Raw genomic sequence first — 20,714 nt, 5'->3', positions numbered from 1 at the left:
ATGAAGGAGAAAGGCGTCTGATGCTAGTCTGTGGTGGGTCTGAAGCCTGTAATAGAACTGAGGGACCTTGTGATTGATTTAGTGGGTGCCCCACACTTGGAAGATCTTGTGGGCTATGCTCATATTCAGTGACCACTCGTGATGTTGCATTACTCTGCTCAGCCTGTTGGCCACACTGTTGTTTACACCTGCCAGATAAGTGGCTTGAAGATACATGTCCTGACAGCGTGCCCAAAGCCACATCTGGACAGCCTCCTGACACAAACGGCGAGATCCGGTGCCCCCCTGCTTGTTGGTGTAGTACATCGCAACCCGATTGTCTGTTTGAATCAAGATGATTTGGTTGGACAGTCGATCTCTGAAAGCCTTCAGAGCGTTCCAGATAGTTTGTAATTCCAGGAGGTTGATCTGAAGACCTGTCTCCCGGAAGGACTAGGCTCCTCGAGTGTGAAGCCCACCTACATGAGCTCCCCACCCTGTGCCTGAGGAATTTGGAATGGTCGTCCCTTGGTCAAATTGGACTAGACTGTCCACCACTGAAGAGAATTTCAAAAATCGGTGGATTGTTGGATCACATCCTCCAGATTCACTGCAGCTTGACACCACTGGGAAGCTAGGGTCCATTGAGCTGATCTCATATGTAGACATGCCATGGGTGTTATATGAACTGTGGAGGCCATATGCCCCAAGAGTCTCAACATCTGCCGAGCTGTGACCTGCTGAGACGCTTGAACTGTGGACACCAGGGACAGAAGGTTGTCTGCCCTTGTATCGGGAAGATAAGCCCGAGCTGTCTTCGTGTCCAGCAGCGCTCCAATGAACTCCAATTTTTGGACTGGAATGAGATGACACTCAGAGTAATTTATTACAAACCCCGATAGCTCTAGCACCTGAACAGTCATTCGCATGGACTCCAGAGCACCATTCTCTGAGGTGCTCTTTACCAGCCAATCGTTGAGATAAGGAAACACATGCAATCCCAGTCTGCGTAGCGATGCTGCGACTACCGCTAGACACTTTGTAAACACTCTGGGCGCAGACGCCAGGCCAAAGGGTAGTATGCAATACTGAAAGTGCTGTGTTCCCAGCCAAAATCGAAGCTACATCCTTCTAGAAGTTCTGGAAGAAAGGCCCAGATGCGCTCATTGAGAGCCACCATCAGAGAAGGCTGAGGGGTCGGTAGATCAGCCGGAGGCAGAATCTGCTGAGGCTCAGGTACAAGGCTGCTAAGAGGCCAATGCACTGGCACCTCCTGTATGGAGGGGGAGCGATCCTCTCGACGCCGACGCTTCTCGGGTGCCGATTCCTTCGACGTCCCGGAGCTCCCAGCACTGTGTGTCGAAGGAGAATGGTGACGGTGCTTCTTCGCCTTCGCTCGATGCCTGTCACCGAGGCTCCTCGATGCCGATGAGGATGACGTGGAATCCTCACATCTCCTCGGGGTCGGGTCCGACGATGGTCAGTCCCAGGGGGCCTGCATAGCAGGAGGCCTCGAGACAGGTGGAGACCCACTCAACACCTCACTGCTCCCAGCGCGACTTGGTCTCTCAACAGCCATTACCTCTGCTCCTGACACCCATGCTTCCCTCAATGTCGACACCGCCGACCTTGGTACCGATGCCGAAGGACAGGACCGAGCTCCAAAAAGTTCTCATGTTGGGCTTCTCGAGCTACTTGGGTCTGCTTCTTCATATGAAGACACAGAGCACAAGTAGTTGGGCTGTGGTCGGGCCCAAGGCTCTGGATACGCCAGGAATAGGTATCGGTATCTGAGATAGTCCGGTTGACCCGAGAACAACGTTTGAAGCCACTGGGTGTCCTTGATGACATGGAAGGAAAAACGGCTCTGGCAAAAAAGACTCAATTGTGCCAATAAACGGGGCACAAAAATAAGGAGAAAACCGGCTGCGTCGAAAAGGTAACTTAAATATTGGAGAAAAAAGATTGAGGATTTTAGAAAAAGGGGTCCTAAGCTCTTTTTTTAAAAAAGAAAATAAAGAAAACAAGGGAAAAAAATGCTAAAAATCGCTGTTGAAAAGAGCTCTTTCCCATGCCAGAACAAAGAGCACAGGAGCAACCTGCCGCACTCGTAGCGGAGAAAAAAAAGTAACTGAGGTACGCGCTCACGCGGCAGGTGAAAAATCAGGCTGCCCGTGCGCCAGAAGCAAAGCTTTTTGTTCTTTGCTATGGAAAAATGCTGATTCCCAGGCTGACACGGTCGTCAACCCACGTGTGAGAATAAGCAGCCTGCTTGTTCTCGGAGAGAGGAGCATTTCATAATAAAAATACCCCTTTAAAAATAGCTGACAATAGCTGTCATTCATAGCTGTAACCTATCCCTAGCATCTGTTTGTCTTCTCCCATTTCCCTCCAGTGCTGAACCATACGTATACTGTAGGAGAAGGCTGTGACAGTGATCGACAGCCACCCGAACACTGTGGGTGCTTAACTGTCAAGTATCTGATAATTTTTAGCTACTTTTAGAATTATTTTGCAGCATAAAAATAGAGCTTACACAAAAATTGCTAACCTAATTTGAATTCTATTTTTAAGTGGGGAATTCCTATATAAGCAAAAAGCACATTAAATATTTGCTTTGCAAAATTATCCACTACCTGATGAGTAAAGGGCTCCAGCTCACACACCATAAGTAACTTCAAATTAACCCTATATCTGCATCCACAATTTTCATTGGCTGGCTACATAAGCCTGTTTTGAACATTAACTAGTTGTTCCTTTAGAACTGAGTGCTTTTACCAACATCCAGAATGTATCAAAACAAAACATTAAGACAATTCTAAGACTCTAGGGGGTCCGTTTACAAAGCCACGGTAAAAAGTAGCCTGCAGTAGTGTAGGAGCATTTTTTAGGCACGTGCTGGGCCATTTTACCGCAGCTGGGAAAAAGGTGATTTTTTTAATGGGCCGGGAAATGGACCTGCGCCAGTATTAAAACTAGTACGTAACTATTTACAGCCTGAGCTCTTAGTGCCACCCACTGACTTAGCAGTAAGGGCTCAGCACTACCCATGCAGCAACCATGCAGTGCACACCAACGTGGGCACACTGCCAGTTACCGCTGGGAATGCCCACCGTGGTATTAAATAGAAAATTATTTTCTACCGCAGGATTTAGCGCACACCAAAAACGAAATTAGCACCAGTGCATGTGCTACCCTGGCGGTAGTGATGATTGGGCGCGCACTACCTGCGTGTTAGCCCTCCCGTGCCTTTGTAAAAGGGCCCCTAGGATTTGGGCCAGACAGACAGGCAAACACCTACATCCCCACCCCCACATACTGCTATGCTGCACAACTACTCAATTTTTTAAGACATGCAGTTAAATAACCAAAACACAGTTTGAGACTTGCTTAATGTTTTTATCCTGCTGAGCCTACAGATGTGTCGGACATCTTTCAAATAAACGATTCAGCACTGTTAGGTGCCAGTCTAAATTTCACTAAAGTAGCAAGAGCAAGAATTAATTGGTTACCTTTTCCTATGGCTTAGCCCTAAAATCAAACACTTAAATGGAATAAAATCTAATTTTGCCTCATCATTCAGCTTATTTTGTTCACATATTTAACCTATTTATGAATACAGTGCACGCCATTTAAGTGCACGTCGGATAAGCGAATGCTGTTTAACTGCATGCCGTACTTCGGTCCCATTTTTGGCACCATCAATTTCTATGGGGACAAACTTCGGTTTAGCACACCACTGTCAAATGCAAGATTTGCTTATATGCATGGTTTAAGACCACTCCTCTGCAGGAAAGACTCCGCATAAGCGCGCGTATGGAATATGGAAGCCGATTGGTGCGTGACAACCGAGATTTCAAATTTACCGCCTCTTTAACTGCCCCAGGCAGATTAGGGGAAAGAATGTTGTTGGAGCATGCACCGGGGTCGTTGTCGCGGTGGCGGAACTGTAAAACTTTAACACTGGCTGAACGAATAGAAGTTCTTAAAAAATTAGAAAACAAACAAAGTCAAGCATCTATTGCTAAAGAATATGGTGTCAATCCCAGTCAAATTTCACATGTCTTGAAGCAGAAAGACCAGCTTCTGGAATACTGGCAAAACAAAACTAATCCACAACGGAAACGAAAACGTGCGGGAAAAGCTGAGGAGGTAGAAGATGCTCTTCTTCTGTGGTTCTCTCGAGTCAGGAGCAGACAGCTTCCTGTCAGTGGTCCACTGCTTATGGAGAAAGCTAACCAGCTAGCTGAAAGTCTTGGACTAACTGAATTCAAAGCCACTGTTGGATGGTTGAAAAGATGGAAGGAGAGGAACAGCATAAAATTCAAGAAACAGCATGGTGAGAAACAAGACGCTGATGACTTTGGTGCTGAAAATTGGGTTGTTTCAGTTCTTCCTACCATCTTGAACGAGTTTGCACCTCGTGACATTTTCAATGCTGACGAAAATGGTCTCTACTGGCGCGCGATTCCTGATGGAACACTTGCATTCAAACATGCCGAAACTACTGGAGGTAAAACATCAAAGGACCGACTGACTATCCTCCTTTGCTGCAATATGGATGGGAGTGAGAAGTTGGAACCCCTCCTCATTGGAAAGAGCAAGCAGCCCCGTTGCTTCCTGTGTCATACGAGGCTAATGCAAATTCGTGGATGACTGGGGAAATTTGGAAGCAGTGGCTAAAGAAGTTAAGACACTAGAATGCGGGCACAAAAGCGTCAGATTTTGTTGCTTTGTGATAATTGTGCTGCACACAGGGATGATGTCAGACTGTCTAATGTCAAGGTGGTCTTCCTGCCACCAAACGCTACCTCTCTGATCCAACCTCTGGTTCAGGACATAATAGCCAATTTCAAACAACATTATCGGGCTCTTGCGCTACGTCGTCTGATGAGCGTTATGGATGACCAGGCTGGGAAGGATAAAAGTGCTGCTGAACTGGTTCGTAATCTATTAACTGTTGGATTCCCTACATATGTAGGAAGAAGCCTGGAATCATGTTACACAGGCAACCATTGTGAACTGCTACAAGTGGGCAAGCTTTGTTAAGGACGTGGAGAGGGACGAAACAGGTGCAGCTGTTGCAAACGCGTCAGATGAAGAGGTTATTGACATCCCAGCCGGTGTTACTGAAGAGGAGTTCCATCGCTATGTAGCTGTCGATTACGATCTACAAACAGCTGAAGACAGCACTGATGTCGAGATATGCTCTTACACGCAGGCAACAACAGCTGATGATGGAACAGATGAAGAAATGAGCAGCGAGGCACATGCTGATGAAATTCAAGAACCTCCTGTCACTTTTGCAAGTGCGCTGGAGAGTCTCAACACCGTGCGGGCCTATCTGGAGGCCACTGGATGTCAGTGCTATGACCGTTTTTACCATCTGGCAGACATAGTCTAAGGAACTCACAGACCCAAGAGTGTACAGAGGAATATAACTGATTACTTCAAGTAAGCCTAATGTCAGTTAAGAGAGACTGTATACTGTATGTATAATAATAATAAACAGTACTGTATATATGTTTATCAGATGTCAAGCTTCTTTGGGCCACAACAATTAAGTGCTTGCTCTGGTTAACTGCATGCATTTCTTTGGTCCCAGACCCTTGCACTTAAGCGGATTGCACTGTATTTATAAATAAATACTGTTCTTGCACATATTCTACAGAATAGTCATAATGGTTATGGAACAATATTAGAGTGTGGCACTTATTCTGCACATGCCTTTAAATTTAAAGTTTAAAAATGTAAAGTTTAAAAAACCTTCAAAGATACATTTTTACACATTTTTCCATGTTCCAAAATGCTGGGGGTCCGATGCAAACTTAATTCACACTAAAATTCTGTAGTTGCCCTTGTATTGTGTTGTCTGTAAAAATGAAGTTAAATTATCTGTGATCTACTGAAGACTGCTCTTGGTCCAAATCCTATGGACATCCATTTTGGTGTTATCATCCAAAATCCTCATACTAAAGTAGCAAAAACAAAAAACAAAACTCAAGAGCATTACTACAACATATTTTAAAGGTTCCCTGACTATGAAAATTATGTGGCTGTTATAACAGTGTCAAAGGTTATCTGTTAGATATATATATTCAGAAGAAAAACCAAGGGCGCCTTTTACTAAGGCATGCTCATGTTTTTAGCATGCGCTAAAACTGTGGACGCACTAAATGTTAGAGACACCAATGCATTCCTATGGGCATCTCTAACGTTTAGTGTGCCCACAATTTTAAAGCGTGTCTTAGTAAAAGACGCCCAAGTTACTTACTGTAGCAATGCTCACCACAGACAGCAGGAAAAGTCCTCAAAATATAGGTGATGTCACTGGCAGAGCTCTGTGCAGAACACTTTGCCAGTGGATTCAATATCAAGCCAACATATTTTTGATGGCTGGCAATTAGTCATTTTTTTTTTTTTTGTTGAAAAGCAGTCTGGAAATAAAGAGAAATGTGCATAGGGGGAATGGAGTTTGATTCTAATCCATAGAGATTCCTTCAACAGACTAGTCAAGTCTACTGTCATGTTCAAAATCTCTTTCTAGACAGTAGCACAATATGAATATATGGAGATTGATTTCAAGTGAGCTACAGATGCCGAAGTACCTCTGACATTTTGAGCCATGATGCGATTCAATGGTCTTTGTCAAAGAATATGGGGATAGATTTAAAGTTGTATTCTTTGGAAGAAAAGTGGGCAAGGGGACATATGATAGAGACATTTAAATACATATGCGGCACAAATGCACATGAGGTGAGCCTCTTTCAATTGAATGGAAGCTCTGGATGAAGATGAAAAGGGATAGACTCAGAAGTAACCTGAGGAAATACTTCTTCACGGAAAGGGTGGTGTGGAACGGCCTCCCAATGGCAGTGGTGGAGACGAAAACAGTATCTGAATTCAAAAGCATTGGACAAGTACATAGGATCTTTAAGAAAGGGATAGAGAGAGCAGATGGCATAGATGGGCAGGCTTGATAGGCCATATGGTCTTTATCTGCCTACATTTTTCTATATAAGAGTTGAAGGAAATACAGTCTGCTACCCACCTGGATAGAATATGCTTGGTAACAGCAGCCCCTAGTTTATTAGGGTCAAAAGAGAAAAAGTTGGTGGGCATTATAAGGGTTTTAGTCCGCTCCAAGGCTAAGGCTCTCTTACAAAACAGGATAGTTGACTGATCAAAATCCAACACTACCTTAGAGAAGAACTTTGGATGAGTGCACAGAAGCACCCTGTTGTATCAGTTACTAGAGCCTGGAGCTTAATGTGACAAAGTTCCACCCACCCCTCCAAATAGTCCCTATTAGTGCATATATATCATACTGAATGGTTTCTGATTTTTAAACAAAATTCAATATTAGACAGAGGGAAACTGAGAAAACGTATTATGGTTATTAATTTCTTCCATTTATTTAAGGAACAAAGTTATCCAACACCCATATAATCCATGTAAAAAAGTGTTCAGACTCAACAGTGCACAAATACACAGTTCTAGGAGTTGTAGGGGCAAACAAAGTACTATAGGTAGAGAACTGCATGTACTTATATGGCCAAATATATAATTCATAAATATCTGGAACAATCCAGCATTAACCTGATTACAACATGCAAATTCAGAGGTTTCAACTCTAGAAGAATGCGGAGACATCCAGTCTGACAAAGGCAAAACAACTGTTTGCAACAACCACTTTTGTTTACTGTACCTGGCACATGGACAGAACACTGCAGAGGTTCCCAATGTTCCCAGGACAACAATGTTATCAGAATTGACATCATGGCTGGGACAGCCAAGGACAGAAAGTACATCAGCAGTACAAACTACAACTTCTGATTTCCCTATAAATAGGGGCTGCTGTGTCAACATCCCACCCTAAGGAACAGACCTGCATTGGGCCAGATGACACCCGAGGGACACGCTGACAACTGAAGGACTTCATCAGGTTATGTATGCCATGTACCCTTGTAGTGCTCTGTGGATTAGAGTGACTCTTTGCATGTCAGAGTCTAGTTAGGGATTTATGTGTGTTAAAGTATATTTCTGTAATGAGATTGTCTTTTGTCTTCCTTTCTGTCTTTCCTATACCATGTTTGCTGCTATTGTAAATAAAATAATTACTCTGTTTTTATAATACTTTGGTATGAAGTTAGTTCCTTCTATTATTTTGGTGCAGTGGGGAATACATTTGCAACTGACATTTCATTCACTAAGATTAATCTCTTCTGGGACCCATTTCTTTCAGAGTTTTTGGTACCCTAACAACACCCCAAAACCAATGTATCTGTATTGTGACTATAGAGTGGTGGTCTGTGGTCCCTCAGAGTCAGACTACTTGTATGTCACTGTCATACAGTGAGATGAGTTTTCCTTGTAATGAATGCATGCAAGGTAGAAGGGGCAGGAAGGTAGATAGCTCTTGATGCTGCAATCCCAACGGAAGCCAGGTTCAGCTGAGCTGAAAGCCCAAATGGAGCTGGAGAAAACTTAAGGATCAAAACAAGTTCAGGTTATGAACAAACATACAAGCCTCTAACTCCTGAAAGTTAGGGGCAGTTTGGTTTAGTAACTAGTTTAGCCTTGAAATTTTGATTAAAAACAAGGAATAAGATTGGCTGTCATACTTTCAGGTTTTATTGCTTTTTCGGTTGCTCTACAATAACTTGTACAATTAAACAAATTTGAAATGAAATTTCCTGGGGTTGCAATCTTCTGCTGCCAAAAGCCCAAAATAATATGTTTTCATCTAAAGGCAGAGATGGCTTTTCATTCCTTGAAGATTCTGTTAAACTTGTTTACAATCCACACTTCATTTAACAATGTCACAATCTCACTGAAACTAGCAGCAGTTTGATTTCTACAGTGCATCTGCTGTACACTTCTGATCTCAAATGGGTATAAAGAAAAGACCTTAGCTATCTTGCTGGGGATTTGTTTGGATACACCATTATGGGCATTAGGGACTGGCACTGAAACTATAATAATACTCAAGTATCTGTGTACCTGCACTAACACAGCCATTAACTTTCAAAACAGGGTGCTTAACATATGTATTAACATTTAATGTTAATAAGATGCCAACAAGGCACATGTTACTGCAGACAGTAAGTACGCATGCAGAAATGGAGGCATTAATACCGATAACAATCCAAAAACAATTGCAACTCCCTGAGGTATTGTTAACTTTCTTGCATTAATTCATCCGCATTACATTTTCCTTGTTTTTATGTGCTAATAGATTATGAGCTATTTCGCATACTTTAGAATTATCTCAATATCTCAGACTTCATATTAATACAGTACTAACACAAGGCAGTTTACACGTTAACAGAGCTTTTAGCGCACATACTCTACTTGTAATAGATAATGAAGGCATTAAACATGTGTTAGTACATGTTACTTGCACACTGGCTCCATTGAGTGACAACAGCAGATTTAGAAAAAGACATTCCTTTTGTTCACTCTTGCCATCCAAGGCTGAATATTACAATGAACTACTCTGTTCTTCATGACATCCCTAGAACTAAAAATGCTGCCTTGTGTCCATCTGAACAGTTGCATCTAGTAGAAAAAGTTAAAATCTGAAAATAATTTATTTGCCAACATAGGTTATGGTCAAAGATAAATTATGGTCCACAGAACATAGGGTTCTAGGTATTAAAAGTGCTGTGATGATTTGGGAATACTATTGCTATGGTTTGCCGGGATATGTACTATACAACCATATGAAAGAGGACATTCCAGCATCATCAGTATATTTTCCTCCATGCTAACTGGTCATTTACATCCAAAGCAGACTCCCACCCAGAGATGACCCAACCATTAGGCAAGGCAAGACTAGGTGGTCACCTAGGATTGAAGCTTCTTGGGTGCAGCGAAAAGCAGCTGCAGTCAAAGCAAAACAGGACCTCACGGCCACTCAAACTCAAAAAGCATCAATACATTTAACCTACATTTTTATAGGATGTCTGTGTGATGATCATGACTGTTGAGTTTAATTATGAAAATCGTGGAGGGGGGCTTAGTCCTGCAGGCTAGGGGCCTGTCAGTTAATTGAGGGGAGGGAGGATAATGCTGAACATTGGCTTAGGGCACCCACCACCCTTATACCAGCTTCTACCCCATCCAGGGTAGTGCTGGAAAAACAGTGCCCCAGGCAAGGGTTGCTTTTGGCAGCCCCTTCTCTTTCAGAGTCACACACTGACCAAAAAGGGCGATGAGGTGACCTTCTTACCATCTCTGCAATGGCCCTGTCCTCATCATCCTCTCCCAAACTGAGGAAGGAAGACCATCATTTAGAAGCAAATAGGTGATGCAGAAGGACATAGGTAGGATACTTTCAGTCACTGCCCAAGAGTCCTCAGTGAAGATAGTAACATAGTAGATGATGGCAGAAAAAGACCTGCACGGTCCATCCAGTCTGCCCAACAAGATAACTCATATGTGCTACTTTTTGTGTATACCCTACTTTGATTTGTACCTGTGCTCTTCAGGGCACAGACCGTATAAGTCTGCCCAGCACTATCCCCGCCTCCCAACCAGCAGCCCTGCCTCCCAACCACCGGCTCTGGCACAGACCGTACAAGTCTGCCCAGCACTATCCCCGCCTCCCAACCACCAGTCCCGCTTCCCACCACCGGCTCTGGCACAGACCGTATAAGTCTTCCCAGCACTATCCCCGCCTCCCTACCAACAGCCCCGCCTCCTGATCTTGACTAAGCTCCTGAGGATCCATTCCTTCGGCACAGGATTCCTTTATGCTTATCCCACGCATGTTTGAATTCCGTTACCGTTTTCATTTCCACCACCTCCCGCGGAAGGGCATTCCAAGCATCCACTACTCTCTCCGTGAAAAAATACTTCCTGACATTTTTCTTGAGTCTGCCCCCCTTCAATCTCATTTCATGTCCTCTCGTTCTACCATCTTCCCATCTCCGGAAAAGGTTCGTTTGCAGATTAATACCTTTCAAATATTTGAACGTCTGTATCATATCACCCCTGTTTCTCCTTTCCTCCAGAGTATACTGGATGAAGGCGCATTGGGTACGCCATCTCGATGCTTCACAGAAACCGCTTTGACAGTCCGTGAAAGTTTTTTGCTTCTGATTGTGGTAAGTCCTCTTTCAATTGTTTTTACACATTTTTTAGTATGGCATATCCCATACAGTGGTTCCGTAGTACTAATAGGTTGATCGGCATTGTTTATCTTGAACTCACTGTTCCTCTAAAAGAGCCCTGAGATACGGACACTGTCATGCTTTATATAAATTTGGTTTAATGTTTGCAGAAATCTCTTCTTCTTTCTACGTTACCCTGCTTCACAGTTATTAGTGTATCTTTCTCCCCACAGGGCTATAGTCCCATTGTGTAAAATACAGCTTTGTATTTTTTCTCGTATTCAACATTACAATCTAATATCGCATCATAAGGTCAGTAATGCCAAAGACATTTCTTTTATTGTTTCATAGCTTTTACTAGCACTTTTAACAGACGTCCCTATGATTTTTAACATAAACATTATATATTTGTTTCCAAAAAAGATGTATCCCTATTTGTATGATCTTACATTATGTTTACCTTTTAAATAATTTTTCATTGTTCTTATGTACGCAAGATTTGAATGAGTTTTATAGCATTCTCTTAACAGTGTTTCTACTAGCATTTTTCCATATAAAAGTGTCGTCATGACAAATTTTACCATAAAGATAGTGTCCTGCTACACTATGTGTATTTTTATCCATATGGTTTCGTTTAATAAATATATGCATGTTTAAGTTTGTCTCTATTGTGAGGAGGCAGGAAACTACAAGGTCCAGAATGCACTGCAGCAGGAAGGGAATCAGAGTCAGGGGAAGGACTCTAGGCAGGGGAGTCAGAAGCCAGGAGTTGATTGGGAAATTGAACCAGAGGTTTTCAGGCATCTTTATTAAGACAATGGTGGAAAGCTGGAAGGGGGAGATGGAAGCACTGGGGAAGCTCTCTGCTGAAAAGGTGACAGCTGCACTACCCTCTGAGAAGGAAAAATAAATGCTTTTGTTTGACTGTTTGAATTCTGAAAGTCTGACTGTTTGAATTGTGAAAGTTTGAGGAACGGCTTCAAGTCTGGAAAGGGTTTAATTAGAAGACTCGGAGTAAATGCCGTTTGTTATGTTTGAGTTGAAGAAGAAATGTTTGCGTTAAAGAAGAAATAAGACATGAAGATTATGTTAAATGGCAACTAATAAAGCCTTTGGTTATAAGAAACCTGGTGTTGATGAACATTTGTGAAAAGAGAAGAGGAGGCCGAGAACTCCCCTGTGTTTGAGGCACAGTCCTGGTGAATTACGGAGAAGTGTAGAGCCCAGCAGTGACTATGTGTGAAGGAAGCTAAACAGAGTCAGCCCTGGCCGGGTCCTGGAAGGGTGTCCAGCTCACACTATATAACATCCTTTATTTATGTATTTTTTTATGCATGTTTTGTTATATTTGTAGTTTTAGTGTTCTTCTTTTTTACTCATATGTATTTTTGTAGACTTCTGAAGCAGGCGCTTTGGCGCCAAAACACAGCAGCTGTGTCAAGTCACCTTTTGATGTTATCTAATAAAGACTTTTAAATCATCCATACATCTCCTTCACTGCTTGGAAAGAGCCTACTCTCCCTACTCCTTCTCTGCTCTACCTTGAACCGATTTTCACAGGGATCAAGTGCACCTCCACCTCTGTGTGGTTTCTCTCACGGCACAGGATAGCATCTCCTCCCTTAGTTAAATGCTAGTATATATTTATTAAAACACCTATAGACTGCCTTCTTACTTCCACTAACCAAAGGAGTGACAAACTGTCACTTAAAAATATAGTACAGGACAACATGATTAACCAAGTAAGAAACAATATAAAACACACAACTACATATACTAAACCACATCAGCTAAGATGACCCTTGCTCCTCAACCCTGTTCCTTATATTGAATTAGGTTTTAAGTTGCTGATAATTATATCCAATGTAATCCATGGAATGTCTTCTACTTATTTTAATTTATTTTCATTTCATACATATAGGAGTTGGGCACACAACATATAGTTTTCTGTAACATAGGTACTCAATGCCTGGCCATGCCCCTGACCTGCCCGTACCCCTCCCATGGGAACAATCCTAGACCTGTAGTTTTAACCAGTTTTGGTGCTGAACTGCCATTTTAACCAGTTTCGGCGCCTATAGTAAGGTGCTTAATTGGCACCTAACGTTGGGTGTCCTATGTATAATTCCTCCTGTGATGTACAGTACCTGAATTTTTATGTTTCTTGTGAGTAGATGATATACCACCTTATCTGACGATGAGGCCAAGGCGGTTTACATATAATAAAATTTGAAGAAAAAGAACAAGAGTAGACAAGTACACAAGCGCAACATAACATATTGATACAAGTACTTCAAAGAGAAGTGTGTTCTATTTTGCTCTTTATGTTCTTGAATTGTTAATCTTTCTGTAACCCACTTAGGACTACAGTTGATTAGGCAGACTATACAAAATTTTCAATAAATAATAAATAGTACTCCTGAACTACTTCTAGTAACACACTTACTGAAAGACCCAAACTGTAAATGACGGCATTCAAATCTGTAGTAGTTTCTAACAGCTCATGTGATTATAATGTATGAAAAAAAATCCAGATCTCGACGTCTTTTGAGTGAGCTTGTTTAGTAAGACAGAAGCTGTCACAGAAAAAGCCCTGGCTCTCAAAAAGTCACAACATGGAACAGTGACCCTTAGCTAGATCTAAATGTAGTACATACCTACACAATGGAACTGTAGTTCAACTGTATGTTCCAAAAAAAAGGATCATAAAATATAATTGCCTCTGAAAATACATTAACAGAGAAAAAGAAGTGAAAACACTTACTCCTCGGCTGTGATTCTGAGGTTGGAATGTGCAAAGTCTTCACATTTTGCAGGCCTGAGATCCTTTAACATTGGACTGGTCATAGATCTGTCAAATTCTGCTCTTCTCTCATCTTTCTCGAGCGCTTTCCTCTTTCCTCCATTCAAAAAATATTCCTGGCAAACACTACAAAGAACATTCTATTTAATACTGGGAAAACCATTCAACAGGTGTTACATCAGAATTGAGATGCAGAGCCATCTGAAAAAAAAATCAAACTCCAGATTCCATCCCCTGCAGTTCCTCTGTCAACGAGAATTAAAAGAAAATATCTGAACAGAAAGTCACCTGCTGGCAACAAACAGGAAAACAACACAATAAAATGTTTCTTAGAACATCTAAATACTAATAATGAACATCAGAAAACAATTTCTCCTTTAATACTAAAAATACTTTTTTTCTTCAATATTACATAGTACTTCTTGGGGCCTGTGTACTACGAATGTACTAAAATACATGCACTATGACTTTACTACAAATGTAGAGAAGTACCAATACGTATAGTGCATGACTGCTATGAAAGCCCACTTGGTACATACACTCTGAGGTAATAAACAGAACAAGTAACTTCCAACACCCTCCCCAGGTCAAAACAACTAATCCTTCAACCCACTCCCACCAGCTGATTTAAAATTATAGAGCTACATAGACAGATGTAATAGGCATAAAAATTACTTTAAAAAATCAAATAAAAGCTCTCCTCACCCCCTGATCCCTTCCAGTCTTCTAGGATGACCCAAAAAGTTCCAAATACTGAACTGGCATGAAGAAACATGGAGTGATTAAAGCAGTGGGCTGAGAACCAGGGAAGCCAGTGTTCAAATCCCAGTGAGATTGTTTGTGATCTTGGGCAACTTACAATCTTCCATTGTCCAAATACAAACTCCCCCCCCCCCCCCCCCCGTTTACTAAGCCGTGCGCTAATGCCAACACAGCCCATTCACTTTGAGTGGGTTGTATTGGCATTGCTGCGCAGCTTAGTAAACAGGGGTGTTAGGTTGTAAGTCCTCTGTGACAAGAAAATATCTACTGTACCCGAATGTAACTTACCTGAGCTAACACTGGAAAAGGGAAGTACTAAATCTTTAAATCCAAATCCCTTACCTATTATCAGGCTTGCATGTGGTGTTGGTCTGACATTGCCTAGTGGCAGTTCAAAGATCAAGGTGTACAGGGTGACATCACAGCAATGCTGGACACTAGGCTGTTAGCAGTATTTGCAGCTTTTTTTTGGATTGGGGGCGGGAGGGTGTTCAGGGGTGGTTCCAATTTTTTTGAATAGGAAATAGAAAAATAAGGAATTAGGGAGGATTCAGTATTTAAGGACTAGATTAGGAAGAGGTGGTACTGGAAGTGTAGAACAGTTTTCTGCAACCGATATTGAAATGCCAAAAGGATATATCCTTCCCTTTGAAGAAAATGGCTAATGTGCAGACTATTACTACAGTGACAAAAAAAAACCCTAAATTTGAACTGCTAGAACTAAATTTAAATTAGTACATAGCATACTCCTAATGAGGTCATTAGCACACTGTACCTGTTTGACCTATGCAGGCTCATTAACACTTAACATGCTAGTATATTAACTAAATGGTATATGTCATTAATATTAAATATTCTTCTAGTAAATAAAACCTTTGTGACTTTGTTCAGTAAAGATGCTGAACTCACATGGAGTTTATCATCCTCTCCGTCCATTTCCAGAAAATTAAGTGAAGTACTATTACTAAGAACTTCCTTTAAGATAATGCAGATATTCATCAAAAACAAACACTCTATATTCAGCTCTTTTGGTTCTAATTTTTATGTAATATTTGAAGAATTTGTGAGATAGTGAAATTTGCTCTCACCTGCTATTTTTCTTTCCTTGAAACTTTCTAGACCAGTTCAAATGGGTGGGTTATGCCTCCATCTGCTTGGTCAGGGGACAGAGGACACTGACAAATCAGTGACATCACCAGTAGAAGGTATGCTGCAGCTCTAGAACTTGCCTGTAAACTACTGACAAAGCACATCTGCAACATTTGACCACCCCTGTCCAATAATCTTGTGACAACAGTATATATAAATCAACCCAATAAACTAAGGTTACAATAGCACTATAGCACTGTTGTCCCACTATAAAACAGCACTATAAAAAGCACTGAGAAAATCTATATAAATAATTCTCACCTCTAATTCTGAAGCTCACTGTGTGGCAGGGAAACACTGAAGCCCTGTACTGTTGTAGCCTGTCAGCATCACTCACTCTCACTGATACACCCGCCCTCAGCCATGCCCCATCCAGACATAATTCGCAACCCCAACGTTCTAATAAAGCCCGAAGCTCCACCCACTTCCCTGAAGGGTTCGTTAGTTCGTGGTTGTGAAGCCACCACACTGACTATGTCTCTCTGCCACGCCCTTGCGTCAAACGTGATGACGTCGAGGGCGGAACAATTACAGCGAACTCATCGCTGAACGCAAGGAACCCAACGGAAAGGGACGAGTAGGAAAACACGCTACTCCTCCCCCTGCCTCACAATCACCTGCCAGTGCACTGATGAAACCAAAATGGCGCCCAAAACGAACGTCCGAAAACGACGTGCATGAGAAACACCCACTCTCTCTCCGCACCCTCCCCGTCGCTACTGGACCCGCTCTCTCCCTCCCGAGTCGCCGCTGCACCCCCTCCCCCACCCACAGTCCCCCTCAAACACCCTCCTCCACACCTCACAGGTTTGCTTTCTTTCCAGTGTATGCCAATGACGGCTGCATGGGCCACGGGAAACAGAGATTAACCAAACTGCCTTCCTTGCTTAACCCTCCCTCCCCTGAGCCCTCCCTCACCCACCCTCCTCCCCGATGCTCATCGCCGCAGCCGCTCACCGTCCCACCAACACCTCAACAACGTGAATGCAGCACCTCACAGGTTTCCTTTCTTTTGAGTGTATGGCGATGACGGCTGTATGGGGCAGGGGAAACAGAGATTAACCAAATTGCCTTCCTTGCTTACACTGCACTACATAGCCTTACGTCCACTCCTGTCTACAAACAGAGGGGAGGGAGGACCGCATGCAACTCGGAGGGGACACAGGGAGAGACCGAGGGAGGGGGGAACCTTGCTAGCGCCCATTTCATTTCATACAGAAACGGGCCTTTTTTACTAGTGTGTTATAAGAACAGTCTCATGAAACTCCCAGCTATGAAACACTTGGCAATCCACTCCTGGGAAATACCTGTAGGTAAGGCAGGAACATATGCTGAGGTGCTAGATGATCCTGAGCAGAAGGTCTAGCCACAGTCTTCCCAGGATGGGTCCCTGACCAATATAGCAAGAATCATGGAAAGGCAATTAGCAGGTAAGAACAAATTTCACCTTCCTTATCATCCTGCTAGACAAGTCCAGATGAGCAGAATACACCAAAGTTCTAAGACCCGTGGATGGGATGAAAACTAGGCCCTGATACACAACATTCTATGTATAACCTCTTGTGATAGATAAACCTGGAAGTAAGGATGCCCAAGAAGGAATGGTGCCCCAAGCCCCTTGCACCAGTCACAAGGCATCTGGTAGTGGTATTTCCCTGTCTGAAATCTAAGATATGTCCTGTGACTGGGAAGTACTGAAATGTGGGTATAGGCATCCTTCAAGTCCAGAGAACGTAGCCAATCTTTTTCCTGAATCATGGGGAGAAGGGTGCCCAGAGAAATCATCCTAAACTTCTTTGACTAGGAATTTGTTCAGGGTCTTCAGGTCTAGGATGGGACGAAATCTGTCCCCCATCCCCCTTGTCTTTTTGGGCACAAGAAGTACCTGGAATAGAATCTCTTTCCTTCTTCCCTGGGTGGTACAGGTTCAACCACATTGGCCTGTAGAAGGGTGAAGAACTCCTCTGCAAGTACCTGCTTCTGCTGAGAACTGATGTATGAAGCTCTTGGGCAATTTGGTGGTCTTTGGTATTTGAAGAACCTACCGGTTGGAGGTTACAAGAGGACACCTACGTTGGTAAAAATTCAGCCTCTCCCCTACCGGTCTATAGTAGTATTGTCCATAGTGCTACTAGACTCTACCCTATTTTGGAAAGTTTGAGGTAGAGAAAGCTATTACCACCCTCTCTCTGCTACCTACACAGAATGTGGCAAACTTTTTTTTGGTTTGCTCCTCTGCCTGCATCACATGGACATGGATGTACAACAAAGTCTACGTCAAACAGAGTTTTGTAGGGACGTCTAAATTAAGAATATAGCCGTGTACACGTGTGCACAACATTCTGGAAGTGATTACATATGCATGAGGGATTAAGGTTGCATGACACAGAAGAGAGGAACGAGAAAAGGTCAGTGAAAGAGAAATTGGAGGGGTGGGGGGGGGGGGGGGGGAAGAGGATCCTGAGCAGAAGTATATGCCAACTTATAGAAACAGTACAAATAAATATTTCTGTCAGTGGTCCATCATAGTAACATATTAGGGGCCCCTTTACTAAGCCGCACAAGTGTCTAAGCGCACCAAAATGGAGTTACTGCCCGACTACTGCGTGGCTCTTGCGGTAATTTAATTTTTGGTGCGCGTCCGATACGCACGGCCAAAAAATAATTTTTATTTTCGGATGTGCACCAAGTGGCATTTGACGTACATAGGTCGTTACCGCATGAGACTTTACCGCTAAGTCAATGGCTGGCAGTAAGGTCGCAGACCCAAAATGGACACGCGGCAATTTTGACTTTGCCACATGTCCCTTTTCAGCAAAATTTTAGAAAGGCCTTTCTTTTTTTTTTTTTACAGGCACACTGAAAAATGGATCAGCGCGCCTACAAGACTGCAAGCCATTTTTCAGCACGCCTTAGTAAAAGGACCCCTAAGTGAAGGCAGATAAAGACATGAATGGTCTAGGCAGTCTACCTAACAGTCACATTCATTCTCAATTCAAGAGTAAAACAACAATGAACGTGATAGTACTTGATATGGTCTTTCTTTCTTTTTTGTTTCTGAGACATACACTGTAGAAGTCTGCCCCTGTCCTCACATTCCAACTACTGAAATTGCCATCAAAGCTCACTCCAGCCTATCCAAATCAGTCTTGTCATTTGCGGGACACGGACCGTAAAGTTTGCCCAGCACTGTCCTCACGTTCCAAATTACTGGAGTTTCTGAAGATCTCTACAACCCATCCTAAACTGGATTGCTATATATTGGACTAAGGCTGTACAAGCCAAGCCAGCACCGGCTTTAGTTGATACAGTCAGAATTGCCATCTAAGCAACACTTGACATGCAAACACATATGCAACCCTTTTTGTTTTTTTATATACCATCCTATGCACATCTTGTTTCTTATGAAGTATTTGAGAAGCACACTAGTCATAGTCTTTTACCACCCTAGAAACAATACCATCTACAATCATTTTAATGCTTGGAAAATTATACCTGCACTTTAACTATAAGATTTTAAAAAAAATTTCAGAATACAAACACTTTGGGGCTCATTTTCAAAGCACTTAGACTTACAAAGTTCCATAGGTTACTATGGGGCTCATTTTCAAAACAGAAAAAAGTCCAAAAAGTGACATGTCTGCATTTGGACGTCTATCTCACAAAAGATCCAAATTAGTATTTTCGAAACCTCTTTTTAGATGTTTTTCTCTAAAGTCCATCAGAAGTACGTCTAAATCTCAAGGGGGCATGCCAGTGGCATGTTCAAGGTGAGACTTGGGCGTTCCTGACGCTTTTCAGCCTTAATGGAACAAAGCAAAAACATCCAGGTCTTATTACAAATAAGGCACAAAAAGGTGCCCCAAATGACCAGATGACCACTGGAGGGAATCAGGGATGACCTCCCCTTACGCCCCTAGTGGTCACTAACCCCCTCTCACCCCTAAAAATTGTGATTAAGAACATTACTTGCCAGCCTCTATGCTAGCCTCAGATGCCATACTCAGGTCCATTACAGCAGCATGCAGGTCCCTGGAGTAGTTTAGTACTAGGTGTAGTGCACTTCAGACAGGTGTACCCAGGCTCCTACCTCCCCCCTACCTGTTACACTTGTGGAGGAAACTGTGAGCCCTCCAAAACTCACCAGAAACCCACTGTACCCACATATGTGCCCGCTTCACCCATAAGGGCTACGAAAGTGGTGTACAATTGGGGTTTGGGGTGGGTTTTGCGGGGGCTCAGCACACAAGGTAAGGGAGCAATGGTGAGATGTGTACCTGGGAGCAGTTTATGAAGTCCACTGCAGTGCCCCCTAGGGTGCCCTATTGCTCTCCTGGGATGTCAGGGGGACCAGTCTACTAAAAATGCTGGCTCCTCCTACATCCCAATGGCTTGATTTTGTGCGTTTTGCACTTGGACGTTTTTTTCAAAAATGGCACCAACAAAAACAACATCCAACTCACAAAACGTGCATAGTATTTTCGAAAAGATAGACGTTTTTCTTTTTCAAAAATGACCTTCTTTCCTGTTCAAAATGTTGACGTTTTGTGTAAAATGTCCAAATTCAGATTTAGACATTCTATCGAAAATGCCCCTCTATGTAACTCTGTAAGTCTAAGTGCTTTGAAAATACACCTCTTTGTACAAAATTTATGGAAAGCTTTTCACAACATGGATTTAGAAACGTTCATCACTCATCTGAAGTTCTAAGAATCTGCCCAGCTGTTTCTCTTGATGATAAACACAACAAGCTAGCAGGAAAGTATTACAATGCTGTCAGAGACCTGTCTAGATCGATTTTGCATTGAGATTCTGAGTAGATTATCATTTGAGTGTGTTTAACCAGTAGAGGCAGTATGGCTAGCCTAAAATGAAGTTTTTGGAATCAATTTCTGGATATTTCA

The 20,714-nt window shown here is 42.6% G+C and overlaps 1 protein-coding gene and 1 long non-coding RNA gene across 2 annotated transcripts in view; one reads left to right on the top strand and one right to left on the bottom strand.

The window, feature by feature from the left end:
• Window positions 1-20,714, bottom strand: part of BMT2 (base methyltransferase of 25S rRNA 2 homolog) — a 133,973-nt gene that overhangs the window by 54,667 nt on the left and 58,592 nt on the right. The window contains exon 3 of the mRNA XM_030217122.1: window positions 13,861-14,025. Within this exon, the coding sequence (XP_030072982.1) occupies window positions 13,861-14,025 (165 nt within the window). The remainder of the gene's footprint in view (window positions 1-13,860; window positions 14,026-20,714) is intronic.
• LOC115479274 lies at window positions 7,867-11,465 on the top strand. The gene is made up of 3 exons (XR_003943640.1): window positions 7,867-7,924; window positions 10,998-11,090; window positions 11,330-11,465. It is a non-coding gene; the product is annotated as an uncharacterized LOC115479274 (long non-coding RNA).

This window comes from Microcaecilia unicolor, chromosome 10 (genome assembly GCF_901765095.1).
Source record: "Microcaecilia unicolor chromosome 10, aMicUni1.1, whole genome shotgun sequence".
NCBI lineage: Eukaryota > Metazoa > Chordata > Amphibia > Gymnophiona > Siphonopidae > Microcaecilia > Microcaecilia unicolor.
This window is presented reverse-complemented; position numbering and strand designations above follow the sequence as displayed.